Source organism: Rhinopithecus roxellana, chromosome 2 (genome assembly GCF_007565055.1).
Source record: "Rhinopithecus roxellana isolate Shanxi Qingling chromosome 2, ASM756505v1, whole genome shotgun sequence".
Classification (NCBI taxonomy): Eukaryota; Metazoa; Chordata; class Mammalia; order Primates; family Cercopithecidae; genus Rhinopithecus; species Rhinopithecus roxellana.
Genome location: NC_044550.1, coordinates 98,368,722 through 98,382,245, shown reverse-complemented (window position 1 = coordinate 98,382,245; position 13,524 = coordinate 98,368,722). Strand labels below are relative to the sequence as shown.

General features: G+C 36.5%; 1 protein-coding gene across 1 annotated transcript in view; it reads right to left on the bottom strand.

Annotated features, from left to right (window-relative positions):
• Window positions 1-2,813: 2,813 nt before the first annotated feature.
• Window positions 2,814-13,524, bottom strand: part of ANXA10 (annexin A10) — a 101,110-nt gene continuing 90,399 nt past the window's right edge. The window contains exons 7-12 of the mRNA XM_010384441.1: window positions 13,098-13,151; window positions 12,908-13,001; window positions 11,232-11,327; window positions 9,084-9,142; window positions 5,816-5,938; window positions 2,814-3,133 (exon numbers count right to left, since the gene is read on the bottom strand). Of these exons, the coding sequence (XP_010382743.1) occupies window positions 3,065-3,133; window positions 5,816-5,938; window positions 9,084-9,142; window positions 11,232-11,327; window positions 12,908-13,001; window positions 13,098-13,151 (495 nt within the window). The 3' untranslated portion in view covers window positions 2,814-3,064. The remainder of the gene's footprint in view (window positions 3,134-5,815; window positions 5,939-9,083; window positions 9,143-11,231; window positions 11,328-12,907; window positions 13,002-13,097; window positions 13,152-13,524) is intronic.

The following is a 13,524-nucleotide window of genomic DNA, read 5'->3' as shown; positions in this document are numbered from 1 at the left end:
AGTAGTACTATTTTTAGTTTATTGAGAAATCTCCACACTGCTTTTTATAGTGGCTGCATAATTTACATTTCACTGACTGTTTAATAGTTCCCTTTTCTCTTCATTCTCACCAGCGTCTGTTATTTTGTGATTTTTAAATAAAAGCCATTGTAACTGAGGTGAGGTGATATCTCATTGTGGTTTTGACTTGCATTTCCCTGATGATTAGTGATCTTGAGCATTTTGTCATATACCTCTTGGCCACTTGTATTTCTTCTTTTGAGAAATGTCTGTTTGTCTTAGCCAAATTTTTAATGGGACTATTGGGTTTTTACTGTTCAGTTGTTTGAATTCCTTATATATTCTGGATATTAGCCCCCTTTTGAATGAGTAGTTTGCAAACACTTTCTTCTATTCAAGTGGTTGTCTCTTCACTTATTGAATGTTTCTTTTGCTGTGCAGAAGCTTTTTAGTTTAATATAGTCCCTTTTGTCTATTTTGGGTTTTGTTGCTTGTGATTTTGAGGTTTTAGCCATAAAATCGTTACATGGACCAATGTCCTGAAGAGTTTTCCCTATGTATTCTTCTAGTAGTTTTATAGTTTCAGGTATCACATTTAAGTCGTTAGTCCATCTTGAGTTGATTTTTGTACATAGACATAGAGGTCTAGTGTCATTCTTCTGCATATGGCTAGCCAGTTTTTTTTTTTTTTTAATGTGCCATTTATTGAAGAAGGTATCTTTTCCCCAGTGTATGTTCCTCATGGCTTTGTTGAAGATCAATTGACTGTAAATATATAGATTTATTTCTTGAGCTTCTATTCTGTTTCTTTGGTCTATATGTCTATTTTTACATTAATACAATGTTGTTTTGGTTACTATAGCCTTGTAATATGTTGGGAAGTCAGGTATTGTGATGTCTCTGCCTTTGTTTTTTGCTTAGGATCATTTTAGCTTTTCTGGCTCATTTTGATTAATACAAGTGTCAGGATAATTTTTTCTACTTTTGTAAAAACTAACATTGGTGTTTTGATAGGGATTGAATTGAATCTGTATATTGTTTTGCATTATATAATCATTTTAATGATATTAATTCTTCTGATCCATGACCACATAGTATCTTTCCATTTCTCCTCTTTAATTTTTCATCAGTGTTTTGTAGTTTTCCTAGTAGAAATCTTTCACCTCCTTCAGTAAATTTATTCACAGGCATTTTTTTTTGGTAGCTATTGTAAATAGGATTTAGTTTCTTTGTTAATTTTATTTCTCAATGATCTGCCTAATGCTAAGGGTGGGATGTTGAATTCTTGCAATATTATTATATTGGAGTTCATCTCTCTGTTTAGATCTGGTAGTATTTACTCTGTGAATCTGGGTGCTCTAATGTTGAGTACATATATATTTAGAATGTTATTTCCTTTCACTGGATTGCTTCCTTTATTATTGTGAAATGACTTATGTAGTCTTTTTTTTTTTTACTTTTTGAAATAAAGTCTATTTTATGTACATAAATATAACTACTCCTGCTTGCTTTGGGTTTCTGTTTGCTTGAAATACTTTTTCCATAGCTTTATTTTCAGTCTTTATGTGTCTTTATAGGTGAAGTGCATTTCTTGTAGGCAGCATATAGTCGGATCGGTTTTTATCCTTTCAGCCAGGGTGTATCTTTTCAGTGGAGAATTTAATCTGTTTATATCCAAGGTTATTACTGATATATGAGGTTTTGTTCTTGTCACAGTGTTAGTTGTTTACTGGTTGTTTTGTACATTCTTTCTTTTTCTTCCTCTGTTTATTCTTGTGGTTTGGTGTTTTTCGGTGGTGGTACCATGTGACTCCTTTCTCTTGCTCATTTGTGTGTTTGCTTTACTAGCAAATTTTACACTTTCATGTGTCTTCAGGATGACAATTTTCTTCCTTTTGGCTCCAAGTTACACTCACCCACCCTGCCTCTGGTTTCAGTCCTGACTAGATTGTGGCATCAGTTTAGGTTATTCCCCAAATCTAATCTCAGTGAGTATTTTTCCTTTGTCAGTCCTAACTTTCTGAACCTTGAGAGACAAAAGAGACCATGCTCTACTGATGGCACAAAGCATATCATAACTTCCAAAAGTCGTAGAGGCTGCTGTTAAAAGGAGAAGATAGAAACAGAGAGAAATGGCTTTTCTCACATAGCTTGGGCAAGTAGTTGGTTAAGTACCGCCTCAAAAAAAAATAGCTGGAAGTCAAACACACACACACAACTATTTTTACACCCAAATCTCTTATACATCTAATCCAGACAAGCATATATCTGGCTGCATTTTGCTGGTTTATATCTTTTTTTTTTTTTTTTTTGAGACAGAGTCTCGCTCTGTTGCCCAGGCTGGAGTGCAGTGGTGTGATCTCAGTTCACCACAACCTCTGCCTCCCGGGTTCAAGTGATTCTCCTGCCTCAGTCTCCTAAGTCACTGGGATTACAGGCACCTGCCACTATGCCTGGCTAATTTTTGTATTTTTAGTAGAGACGGGGTTTCACCATGTTAGTCAGGCTGGTCTGGAACTCATGACCCAGTGATCTGCCTGCCTTGGCCTCCCAAAGTGCTGGGATTATAGGCATGAGCCACAATGCCCAGTTGCATTTTGCTGGTTTGCATCTTTACTTATTTTTAAAGCCTGCTTTAGATGATCACTCTAGCTTTATCATAATTGTACAGGAGTCTCAAAAATTCCCCAAACAAGGATGGTCACACTACATTTTCCTTGGTCTTTCAAATCATGATAAAGACAGCCTTGAGCAGACTCTCTTGTTGTAGGTTGTTGATGGCTCACATTTAAATAAAATCTATTCCAATGCAATTTTTCTATTATGCCATCATGCACAATTTATTTAATTGCTGATTAGATAGTAGGCAAATTCAGGATATTAGGCAAATTCAGTATCATATACTTTCATTCATAGTTTTCTTTGGCTTAGAATAATTTCAAAGAAGAGAAAATATGATTGTATAGTTTTGTTATAGTGCCATGAATGGTACAAATTTATGAGAAAATCTCTATTTGGAAGTATCTAGAAAGAGGAGTGCACAATACTCCAAGTCCTCTTCATTTTAGTAGTCCTCAGCATCACCAGCACAGATGGCAAGCAGTGCTTTCTCGTAATGCCCTGAAGCAAAATTCTGAAAAGAAAAAATATATTTGAAATAAAATGTCATAATAGTTCTAAAAATGAAGCATAATTCCTCTGAACTGCACTATGAAAGAGCCATGGACCATTAGCCTTTCTAAACTTATTTACTTTTCTCATATAAAGATTCAACACGTCCCAAGTACTATTCCCACTGAAAGTTGTTGAAGAATGATGATCTGGTTAGAGTCAGTAGTATGTGGTTTATATAAAGTTGGTTGAACCTGAATGTGTATTTATAAGAACAATAACTTGCCTTAGAATAAAATATTCTCCTCAACTTTAGGAAGATGTGCCCTAATATTATTATTATGATTGTTATAAATGAATGTAGAATGTGGAGAACAAATGAATATGTCTCAAAAGATTTAAAAATGTTTATAATTATTAATGCAGTAATAATTCTACCTCAAGAAATATATATTTAAAAAGTTACTATCAATCATTGATAAGCACAAAGTTTTGCGCTAAAAATATATACACCATAATGGTACATATAATAGTGAAAAACTGAGAAACAATGTATAATAATGTAAGGTAGTTTGTGTACTTCATAGCTTATACAGTAGAATACCATGATTCGGTAAAAATACTCTTTTACATAGCAAAACATATTATTATTTATATAGTTTTAGAAAATGAAAGTACCTGTCTTAGTGTGTTCTGGCAGCTGTGACAAAAGTACCATAAACTGGGTGACTTATAAACAATAGGAATTTATTTCTAACAGCTCTAGAGGCTGGCAAGACCAAGATCAAGCAGATGTGGTGCCTGCTGAGTGCCTGTCTCTCACAGACAGCCTTCTTCTCATTCTAAGCTTACATGGCAGAAGGGACAAAGGTGATCTCTTTGGCCTATAAGGACATTAATCCCATTCATGGGCTCCACCTTTATGACCTAATCACCTCACAAAGGCTCCACCTCCTAATATCATCACTTTGGGGTTAGAATTTTAGCAGATACATTTTGGGGAGACACAAACCCGCAGACCAAAGCAGCATAAAAGTTTATTAATGATTATCTGTAGAAAATTAGGGCAATTTTAATTTTCTTATAATGGTCTTCTATAATTTCTACATTTTCCAAAATCAATGGTAGTAATAAATATTATTATAAAATGTTTCTTTGTTAAGTATCAACTTTCATATTAAGGTGCTTTGGCACAAAGTCATGTAATGATAATTCAGTACTTTAAATGCACATAGTAAAGTTGCATTAATTACATTTTCATATTAGCAGACTTTGAGGCAGCTGTGATTAATTATAATAAGTGCCTAAGAACTAATTTATTCATTTAGAAAGTGAATTGTGCCATGCATTTCTCATCACTAAAAGAGTTTAGAGTTTTGAAGGTAGCTGTAGGAGAGTTTTATCAAAGAAGAAGGAATAAGATTTCTCTTAACTGCTCCATCAACTCTTCCTCTTAGAAACCATTTCAGCTCTCCAGAGGCCTACAAAGTCTTCTGTGTTATGTGATCTCTTGGGCTTTAGATTGCTTCTAGATTACTCTTTCAATAAACTAAAGCACTGCTTCTTGCAATTACAAATTCCAGTAGAAAACAATGTGAACAAGGTAACAGCTCTTAGCTCTGGGCAAAATATAAGTTTAGCTCTATTCTCACGTCTCTGTGCTCAGCTTGGTTTAATGCTCTGCTTTCACCGTCTCGGAATTCTTTAAACTTTTTTGAACAAGGTGCCAAGCATTTTTATTTTCCACTAGACTCAGTTAGGTAAATGGTCCTATATATTCTGAGAGTTCTTTGTTAGGTTTTATCAAAATGCAGGGTGAAGTTTAAAAGTATCAGAATGAAAACACTGGCTTGTTCAGTACTGAATCATTACTCCTTTGCCCTTCAAGGGCTAAAGGGATAAGGATATGTAGAGTTGTACAGAGCTAGGAACATTAAGTCCCTCCGAATTAGCAGTTTATGATATTTGACTGACTGCCCTGCCTTCTATGACAATATGAGAGGAGAGCTGAACTGATTTAAGATACCTCTTCACAAGTAATGCAGCCTTTTGCAATGTATATTTTTCCTGAGCCTGATCACACTTCAGAATTGAGCTCTTTAAGCACAATTACAGAGAATTAATATTTCACACGACTGCATCAATGCTTCTGGGTAAAACACATCAAAGAGGAATAAGTTATGTCGCTGAGGTAAAGGGTTTTCTTTTTTCTTTTTTCTTTTTCTTTTTTCGAGAGGGAGTCTCACTCTGTCGCCCAGGCTGGAGTGCAAGTGGCATGATCTCGGCTCACTGAAACCTCCGCTTCCCGAGTTCAAGCGATTCTCCTGCCTCAGCCTCCCAAGTAGCTGGGACTACAGGCGCCCGCCACTATGCCCGGCTAATTTTTTTGTATTTTTAGTAGAGATGGGGTTTCACTGTGTTAGCCAGGATGGTCTCGATCTCCTGACCTCGTGATCCGTCCGCCTCGGCCTCCCAAAGTGCTGGGATTACAGGCTTGAGCCACCGCGCCTGGCCGAGGTAAAGGGTTTTCTAAGTTAGCACCTGTTGATGTTCTAAAGACTGTGTAGAGGAAAAAAGTAGGTTATCCCTGTCTGAATAGTTACCTTTTTAGACTCTGCCATGAAGTTATTTGAATGAGAGCTTTTATCTCAGTTTCAAAAAGGAGGAAATGTGGGTCCAAACAAATCATATGTCGGAGACTTACTCTGATATCATGAAATAGGGATTTTCCATATCGCTCTTTGTATCGTTTCCTTATGGTCAGCAGGTCTATTTCACTTCTGGCAATGATAATCCTGATTACAGTTTTATTATGGAAACCAAAGTCCTAAAAGATACAGAAAAGTGGGGGAAATGAGAAGACAGCATCTTAAAAGTTAGTCTGTCCCAAGTGGAGACACCCTTTTTCCGTAGTCATTTTCTCTTCTTCCTGAGTTTTTCCAACACTGGCATCACCGGCTGTGGCTCAGATCCTGAGTGGCTCAGATCCTGAGTCATTTCTGTCACTTCTCGCTCTCCCTTACTGCATGCTGACATTGAATTATTCTCTTCTATTTTCTGAATGCCTTGTGCTCTCTATTCCAGTGCCACCACCTTGACTCTGACCCTTATCATTTCACCCGGGTCTGATTCTGCAATAGTTGCTCCCCCTTTTTAGTCTTGTCAGCCTTCACACTGTCCCGCTCACACTGCATTATAAACTACAAATCTGATCCTGTGGTCCTTCTCGGTAAGAATTCTTCCTTGGAGGGGAAGACATTCTGAGCTCTGTCAGATGGGCATTGATTTGTGTAAGAGAGCAATAACATTTTAATTTTATTTTCTGGTCATTATTGAGAAATTATAAAAATTAGAATTCTAGGTGCTTCAAATATTTGCTGATTTAAATTCAAACGCAGAAAAATACAAAATCAATGTCTGAATGCTAGCCCCCCAAATACTACACCCTAACAAATCAGTTTCAAATTGTCTTTCCAAACGGAGTAATCGTGACATCTAGTGGCCAGAAAACAGAATCTAATTTTTGAAGCCTGAATGTTTTGGATGTATATTACTAATAAACTTTTCATAATTTGAGGTGGTTAAAATGAATGATCTAACCAAGTATTCAAATTTAAAATGTAGATCGTTCACTTTAGAGTGCACTGGAGAAGAACACAGAATGTATCTTTGGTTCAGGAGTGATTAAAGCAGCTTTTTAACAAATATTTGACATTTGAGGTCTTCATGTATCAAAAATTATATTGCTTGAATATACAATCCTTCTCTGTACCTACAAACCACTTGTGAATACACATATCTTCCTTTTGCCTTATAACAAATACACAGCAAAAATACAGTTTTCATGTATTATTAGAATAAGTAGCCTTGAATTTGTGCAAAATTGGAATCAAGGTAATTGTGATTATTTTCCCATAGTCATTCACAAGAGAAGCTTCATACTATTGTTGTAGTGGTTGGTTCTTTGAGAAAGAAACGATTGAAATCATCCTATAGCTTTTCCCAATACACTATTTCAAATAAATGTTTAACCAAATCAACTGTTTCTCCCAGAAAATAGAATAAAAGAGAAGCAAGACTGTGAGCATCGATTTTCCTTTTGTGTTCTGGGGTCACCCAGGTTCTTCCTTTGCATAAATGAGAAATACATTGTAGAAGATATATAATAACATATTTCTGACTATTAACATATTTTCCCAGCATGCTGGCTACTTTTAAGAAGTATATCTGTTAAATTTACTTTGAGGATAAAACTGGTTATTAAAATTACTGTATTATTGGATTTATTTTTAATCATTTTCTTTGAGTTTTCAAGGCTATGACATGTGTATAATTATCTGTATGAGGCTTTCTTTTTCTTTTTCTTTTTTTTTTTTTTTTTGAGACACAGTCTCCCTCTAACGCCCAGGCTGGAGTGCAGAGGCTCTATCTCGGCTCACTGCAAGCTCTGCCTCCCGGGTTCACGCCATTCTCCTGCCTCCGCCTCCTGAGTAGCTGGGACTACAGGCGCTTGCAACAACTGCCCCGCTAATTTTTTGTATTTTTAGTAGAGACAGGGTTTCACCGTGTTAACCAGGATGGTCTCGATCTCCTGACCTCGTGATCCATCCGCCTCAGCCTCCCAAAGTGCTGGGATTACAGGCGTGAGCTGCCGCGCCCCGCCGAGACTTTATTTTTCTAACTATGTTTCATGTACATATGGATAAGTTGTGCATTATGTGATGCACTTGTGTCTTTTTAAAATACGAATGCTCCAGGCTGGGCGCGGTGGCTCACGCCTGTAATCCCAGCACTCTGGGAGGCGGAGGTGGGCGGATCACGAGGTCAGCAGGCCGAGACCATCCTGGCTAACATGGTGAAACCCCGTCTCTACTAAAAATGCAAAACAAAATTAGCCCAGGGTGGTGGCGGGCGCCTGAAGTCCCAGCTACTCGGGAGGCTGAGGCAGGAGAATGTCGTGAACCCGGGAGGCGGAGGTTGCAGTGAGCAGAGATCGCGCCACTGCACTCTAGCCTGAGAGACAGAGCGAGACTCCATCTCAAATAAATAAATTAATTAATTAATTTAAAAAATTAAAAAAAAATAATGCCCCAAAGTATGTGTGACTGAATAACGTACTGAAGTATAAAATACATTCCCATTTAATTACAAAAATAGATTTAGACTTTATGGTTTTTTTTTTTTTTTTTTTTTTGCGGAGTATCCCTCTGTCGCTGGGGCTGGAGTGCAGTGGCCGGATCTCAGCTCACTGCAAGCTCCACCTCCCAGGTTTACGCCATTCTCTCGCCTCAGCCTCCCAAGTAGCTGGGACTACAGGCGCTCGCCACCTCGCCCAGCTAGTTTTTTGTACTTTTTTGTAGAAACGGGGTTTCACTGTGTTAGCCAGGATGGTCTCGATCTCCTGACCTCGTGATCCGCCCATCTCGGCCTCCCAAAGTGCTGGGATTACAGGCTTGAGCCACCGCGCCCGGCCGACTTTATGGTTTTCTAGTTGTCACTTTAAATACTTTTTGAAAATAACACAATGTTTAAAAATATCCGTTGATATAATTTCGTGTATTGAAACTTCAGGAACGTGGCAATTTCTTGCTGAGAGTTTGTAATATTTTGACATTTTCTGCTTACTGCCATATGTTTTGTACTTGCATAAGTCCGATGTGGGGATCTTTGGAAACAAACAAAGACATTTGAATTTACCAGTTTCTGCAGATGTTAACTAACCTCTAAAGTACACGGGGATATATACCCCAAATATGGTTCCCTAAATTTGATACAGAAAGCAGAGAATTATTTTTATCGGATATGTCTTATTTTTGGTGTCTAAACCATTTTTTTTTCACTTGGATGTATTTTCTTTGTACATATAAGTTCAAAAATGGTAATGAACATTTAAATGATGGAAGTAAAATTAATCCTTTGAAAAACAGACACAATTTCTGGAGAAATTTTAAAAATATATGAGTCTTACTTACATGAATTGCACTATATAATCTGTAAGCAAAATAGGCTGGTTTGTCTCGAACACAGAGAACTGGGAGAAATCAGAGAGAGAAGAAGAAACATTGAGAGTGAAAACATGTATTTTCGTCAGAATTTGAGAAACAATAGCACTTTTCCTGTTACAATTCTTACATTGTATTATAATGTCAACACTTACAATAATGGTAACACTATAAGCCACAGGAGAAAAATGTAAAGCAACAACATTATAATGAGTCATGCAGATTTTCACTTGGTCTATTTCTGTCTGTTGGAACTCTTGTTAGTTCCTTCATGTAGCCTAATGAAGAAAACTTTATCATCTTTATCTGAAAATTAAATCAAAAGAGCTTCAAGGAAACCCAGGTTATTACCACTATTATAGATTATTATTATCATCATTGTAGGATTCAATATGATATAGCTCCCATGTAATTTGTTCATCTATTTGAATACTATTTTTAGTAACTTATAGATTTGTGAGTAGACCTGAAAGCTCTGAAGGAGAAACTGTATGGACCACAACTGGTCTAGACCAGTTTTAGAAGTCATCTAATAAAAACTGCTAAGGCAATTAGAACAGCCTAGAGCCTGGTCAACAGTTATCCTTGCTGGAAGTCAGTTGATGATCATAAACTTTCAGTAATGTTTATTTGAATAGGTTAACAAATTAATACATGAGTGGGTAATGTATGAGAGGCTATCATTTCTAGCCAGAATGAAATCATCATAACAGTGTTTCCCTAGTAGTTTAAGTAATTATTTTAGGTTGTGAGATTATACCCTCATCTTTTCTTTCATTTTTAATACATGAAATGTCATAATCGCTTTTGAGTCACTAGTCTTTATAACCTTGAAGGCAGTGACTTTTGCTGTTTTTGTTGTTTCATTGTTCTATCTGTAGTGCCTAAGTCAGTGTCTAGAACAGTAGGTGCTCAATAAATGTCTACTGAGTGAATAAATCAGTTGAAATGTTTTCTGCTATTTATAATGTCCACCACTTCCTCTCTTATGTCCACTGCTTTGTGGCAGGGGTCTATAGTGGAAAGCAAGCTATCTTGAGATTTGGATATTATGAGTTTTGGTCATAACTTTGTTGCTAATCAGCTGATGGGCTTTGAGGCAGTCAGTTAATTTCCTTAGGCATTGTTTATAAAATGAAGGATTTTGATGTGGTATGTGGTTATTAAATTTTGTAGAGAATTTTCTGGAATAAATGTGACATTCTCAGAAAAAATACACAGTTATTAATAGTCATTTCTTGCATACTATTTTAGGGGCTTCATCAAACTGTTTTCATGGAACCCTAGCTTGAGACTTCTTTACTGGATAAGCTACAAAAGTTCCTTTATCTCACAGCTGTCACACTCATGTATGCCTCTGCCGTTCAAGGATGGAAAATCACAATATTCATTTATTCAACTAGTATCTAAGTGATTACTTGACTGTGCCTTCGATGGAGATATTTCACAATGACCCCCTTTGGTCGTCCCTGAAATGTGTGCTGTCAACTCACAGCACAGTACAAGACAAAGGTAGTTCTATTGCACAGGTAGTTCTATTGCAGTTTTTCTGGATAACTAACCCTGTTTTGTCCTCTATGGAGGGATATTATTTCTTAGGAAGGAGCAAGAGGTGTGCCACCATCACAATAGCCTGAGGAAAATCACTACTTAGTAAATCTCTTTTATGGTAGGATTTACTCCTAAACCAAAATTTGTTAGTAATGGTCACTAAAAAATCCTTTACCTCCTAAAGAGAAGAAAAGCACACTGTTAAGTATTTATCTGCTCTTGAGCAAGGGAATGGAAGTCAGTAAAGATAAAATGGATTGAACAGTGTGAGAAGCCAATTCCGAAGAGAAAATACCTGAGAATGATGTGTTTTCTGGTATGAAAGTTGAACTAGCTCTTAGGGAAGGGTATCAGTTCATTAAAGTCATCAGGTTGCCAGTTCAGTGCATTTTATTAGTAACTGATGTACTCTTCCCCTATGGAGTTTACGTCCTTTTAAATAATAAAATTCAAGGGAAAAAATGACTCGATCAAGAGCTTACTCATCCATCTTTAGTTTATTCACAGCCACTCAGCATTTATTGAGAAATAAAATGTCTGCTGTACTTCAAATAATTTATTACTTACCAATTGCAACCAACAGCTCCTGAAAGTACCCATCATAACATTCATTAATGGCATCTACCATGTCTTGCCCAGAAATATTTTGAAATTCCTGAAAAACTTCAACAAATTGATGTAATTCAAAGGAGATTTTGAAAATATTATAAATGTATAATATAAATATTAATTAGATTGTTACACATACTAAAAATCCATATTTTCCATAAAATAATTAAAAGTACGACTGCTACCAATTCTGTTTACTATAAATACCATTGAAACAAATACAGATACTCTTAGTAGAGTCATCATAAATCTTGAACTTCAAAGACCTGTTATTATTCTCTTCTCCTGGGAAACAAATGCCACCTCCAGTGAGACCCACTAACTCACTGCTGATTTAAATTGAGAGGAAGCACACAGCAAGCCATTATTTATGGACCAGTCATTTAGGACATATATAATAGGCTTATGTCAACAACAAACTTCCTACTAGAGCTTAAATATGAGAATTAAGTGTAAAATTCCTCTCTGTGATGATTAAAATAGCAAAGTATCTATAAAGAACATTCTGAGAAAGATGAAGTCAACTTTATGGTTGTAGACTAGGGTTTACTAATTTAGAATTGTGTTAAATTAAGATTCCTTATTTCAAGAACTTAGTTATCTGACTATCCCAGGCAACTTTAGTTCTCATCCATTGTTACTAAAAATTAGAAGCAAGAAGATGTCTTTTTTTTTTTTTTTTTTTTTTTTTTTTTTTTTTTTTTTTTGAGACAGAGTCTCGCTCTGTCGCCCGGACTGGAGTGCAGTGGCCAGATCTCAGCTCACTTCAAGCTCCGCCTCCCGGGTTTACGCCATTCTCCTGCCTCAGCCTCCCCAGTAGCTGGGACTACAGGCGCCCGCCACCTCGCCCGGCTTGTTTTTTGTATTTTTTTAGTAGAGACAGGGTTTCACCGTGTTAACCAGGATGGTCTCGATCTCCTGACCTCGTGATCCACCCATCTCGGCCTTCCAAAGTGCTAGGATTACAGGCTTGAGCCACCACGCCTGGCCAGAAGATGTCTTTTCATTATTATTATATAATTATCATTAAGACAGGTAATGTCTCTTATTGACTTGTAAAGTCCAGATGTGGGATTGGGGTAGGGTAGGCCATCTGTTGGAAATTTTCAGCCATTTTTGTATTTTATATAGAAAAAACAAAATTTGTTTTTAATAAAAGAAAAAGAAAGATACTGTAGTTTAGGGAATAAACAAAGGGCAAACTAACATGAGTGCACTCTCTAAAACCAATAAGTTTCTATCAATATTGCAGAAATCATGACATCAATAATAATGACCTTGATGCAGTATTGACTGGTTAAACTATATTTACTATACATTTTTGCAAGACAACATATAATATACCTAATAAGAAATAACTAATATATTTGAATAAGTACTCCATCAAATACAGAGACAATTTTTAAAATGCTCAGTATTTGAAAGTTATTGGAAAAAATATTAAGGAAATACTTCTCCCTTAGTAATGTCATTAAATAAGGCACATCTTATAAACAAAATTCAAAATAAGTACCTTTGAGGTAACTGACTTTCCTCTATTCCCTTGTAATATATCATTTTTGTTTCTAGTAAACCACCTTCTTTTTGTCATATAATAGGTTGAGTAGCTGGAAAGAACCCCAGTTAATAATTACCGAGCCACAGCTGCTGGTAGCTCTTGTTGCACAGGATCATTTGCAGCATGGTTTTGTGCTCCCCCGTCTTCTGCTGACAGGCTTCCCATAGGACCTGGAACATTAGCCAGCAGAGAAGTAGCATCAGAACCACTCCAGCCCATTTTAACCAAGGTTCTTTGCAGTCAGTCTGAGAACTGGCTCTAGTTACCATTGCATCCTGAGCAGCCATAGCAGGGTCTGCATATCCTTCCTCTCTGGTCCCCTGTAAAGTAAGCACAGGTTTTCCATGTAAATGTTCTTAGTCAGCAACTCATATAGGATTAGTGGGACCAAAATCCTTGAGCTACTAAACATTCTGATTGTCCCTAAGGAACTTCTATTATTATCTGGAGTAAGTGTTCATTTCCTGATTTCCTGAATACTTTAGAAGATAGTATATAAGGTGTTCTCTTAAAATGTGCATTATTTTATTTTACTTTTTCTTTGCAGCATTAGTAATGTTTGAAAGACATTGAGACATTTTTCAGTTTTCCAAGTCTCTGTGCAGTATCTTCTCTGTTATCAAACTGAGTATCCACTGCCTGACCATGGCAGTGGGTGTTAGAAATGAGTGTTAACACTGTTAGAGCAAAAAT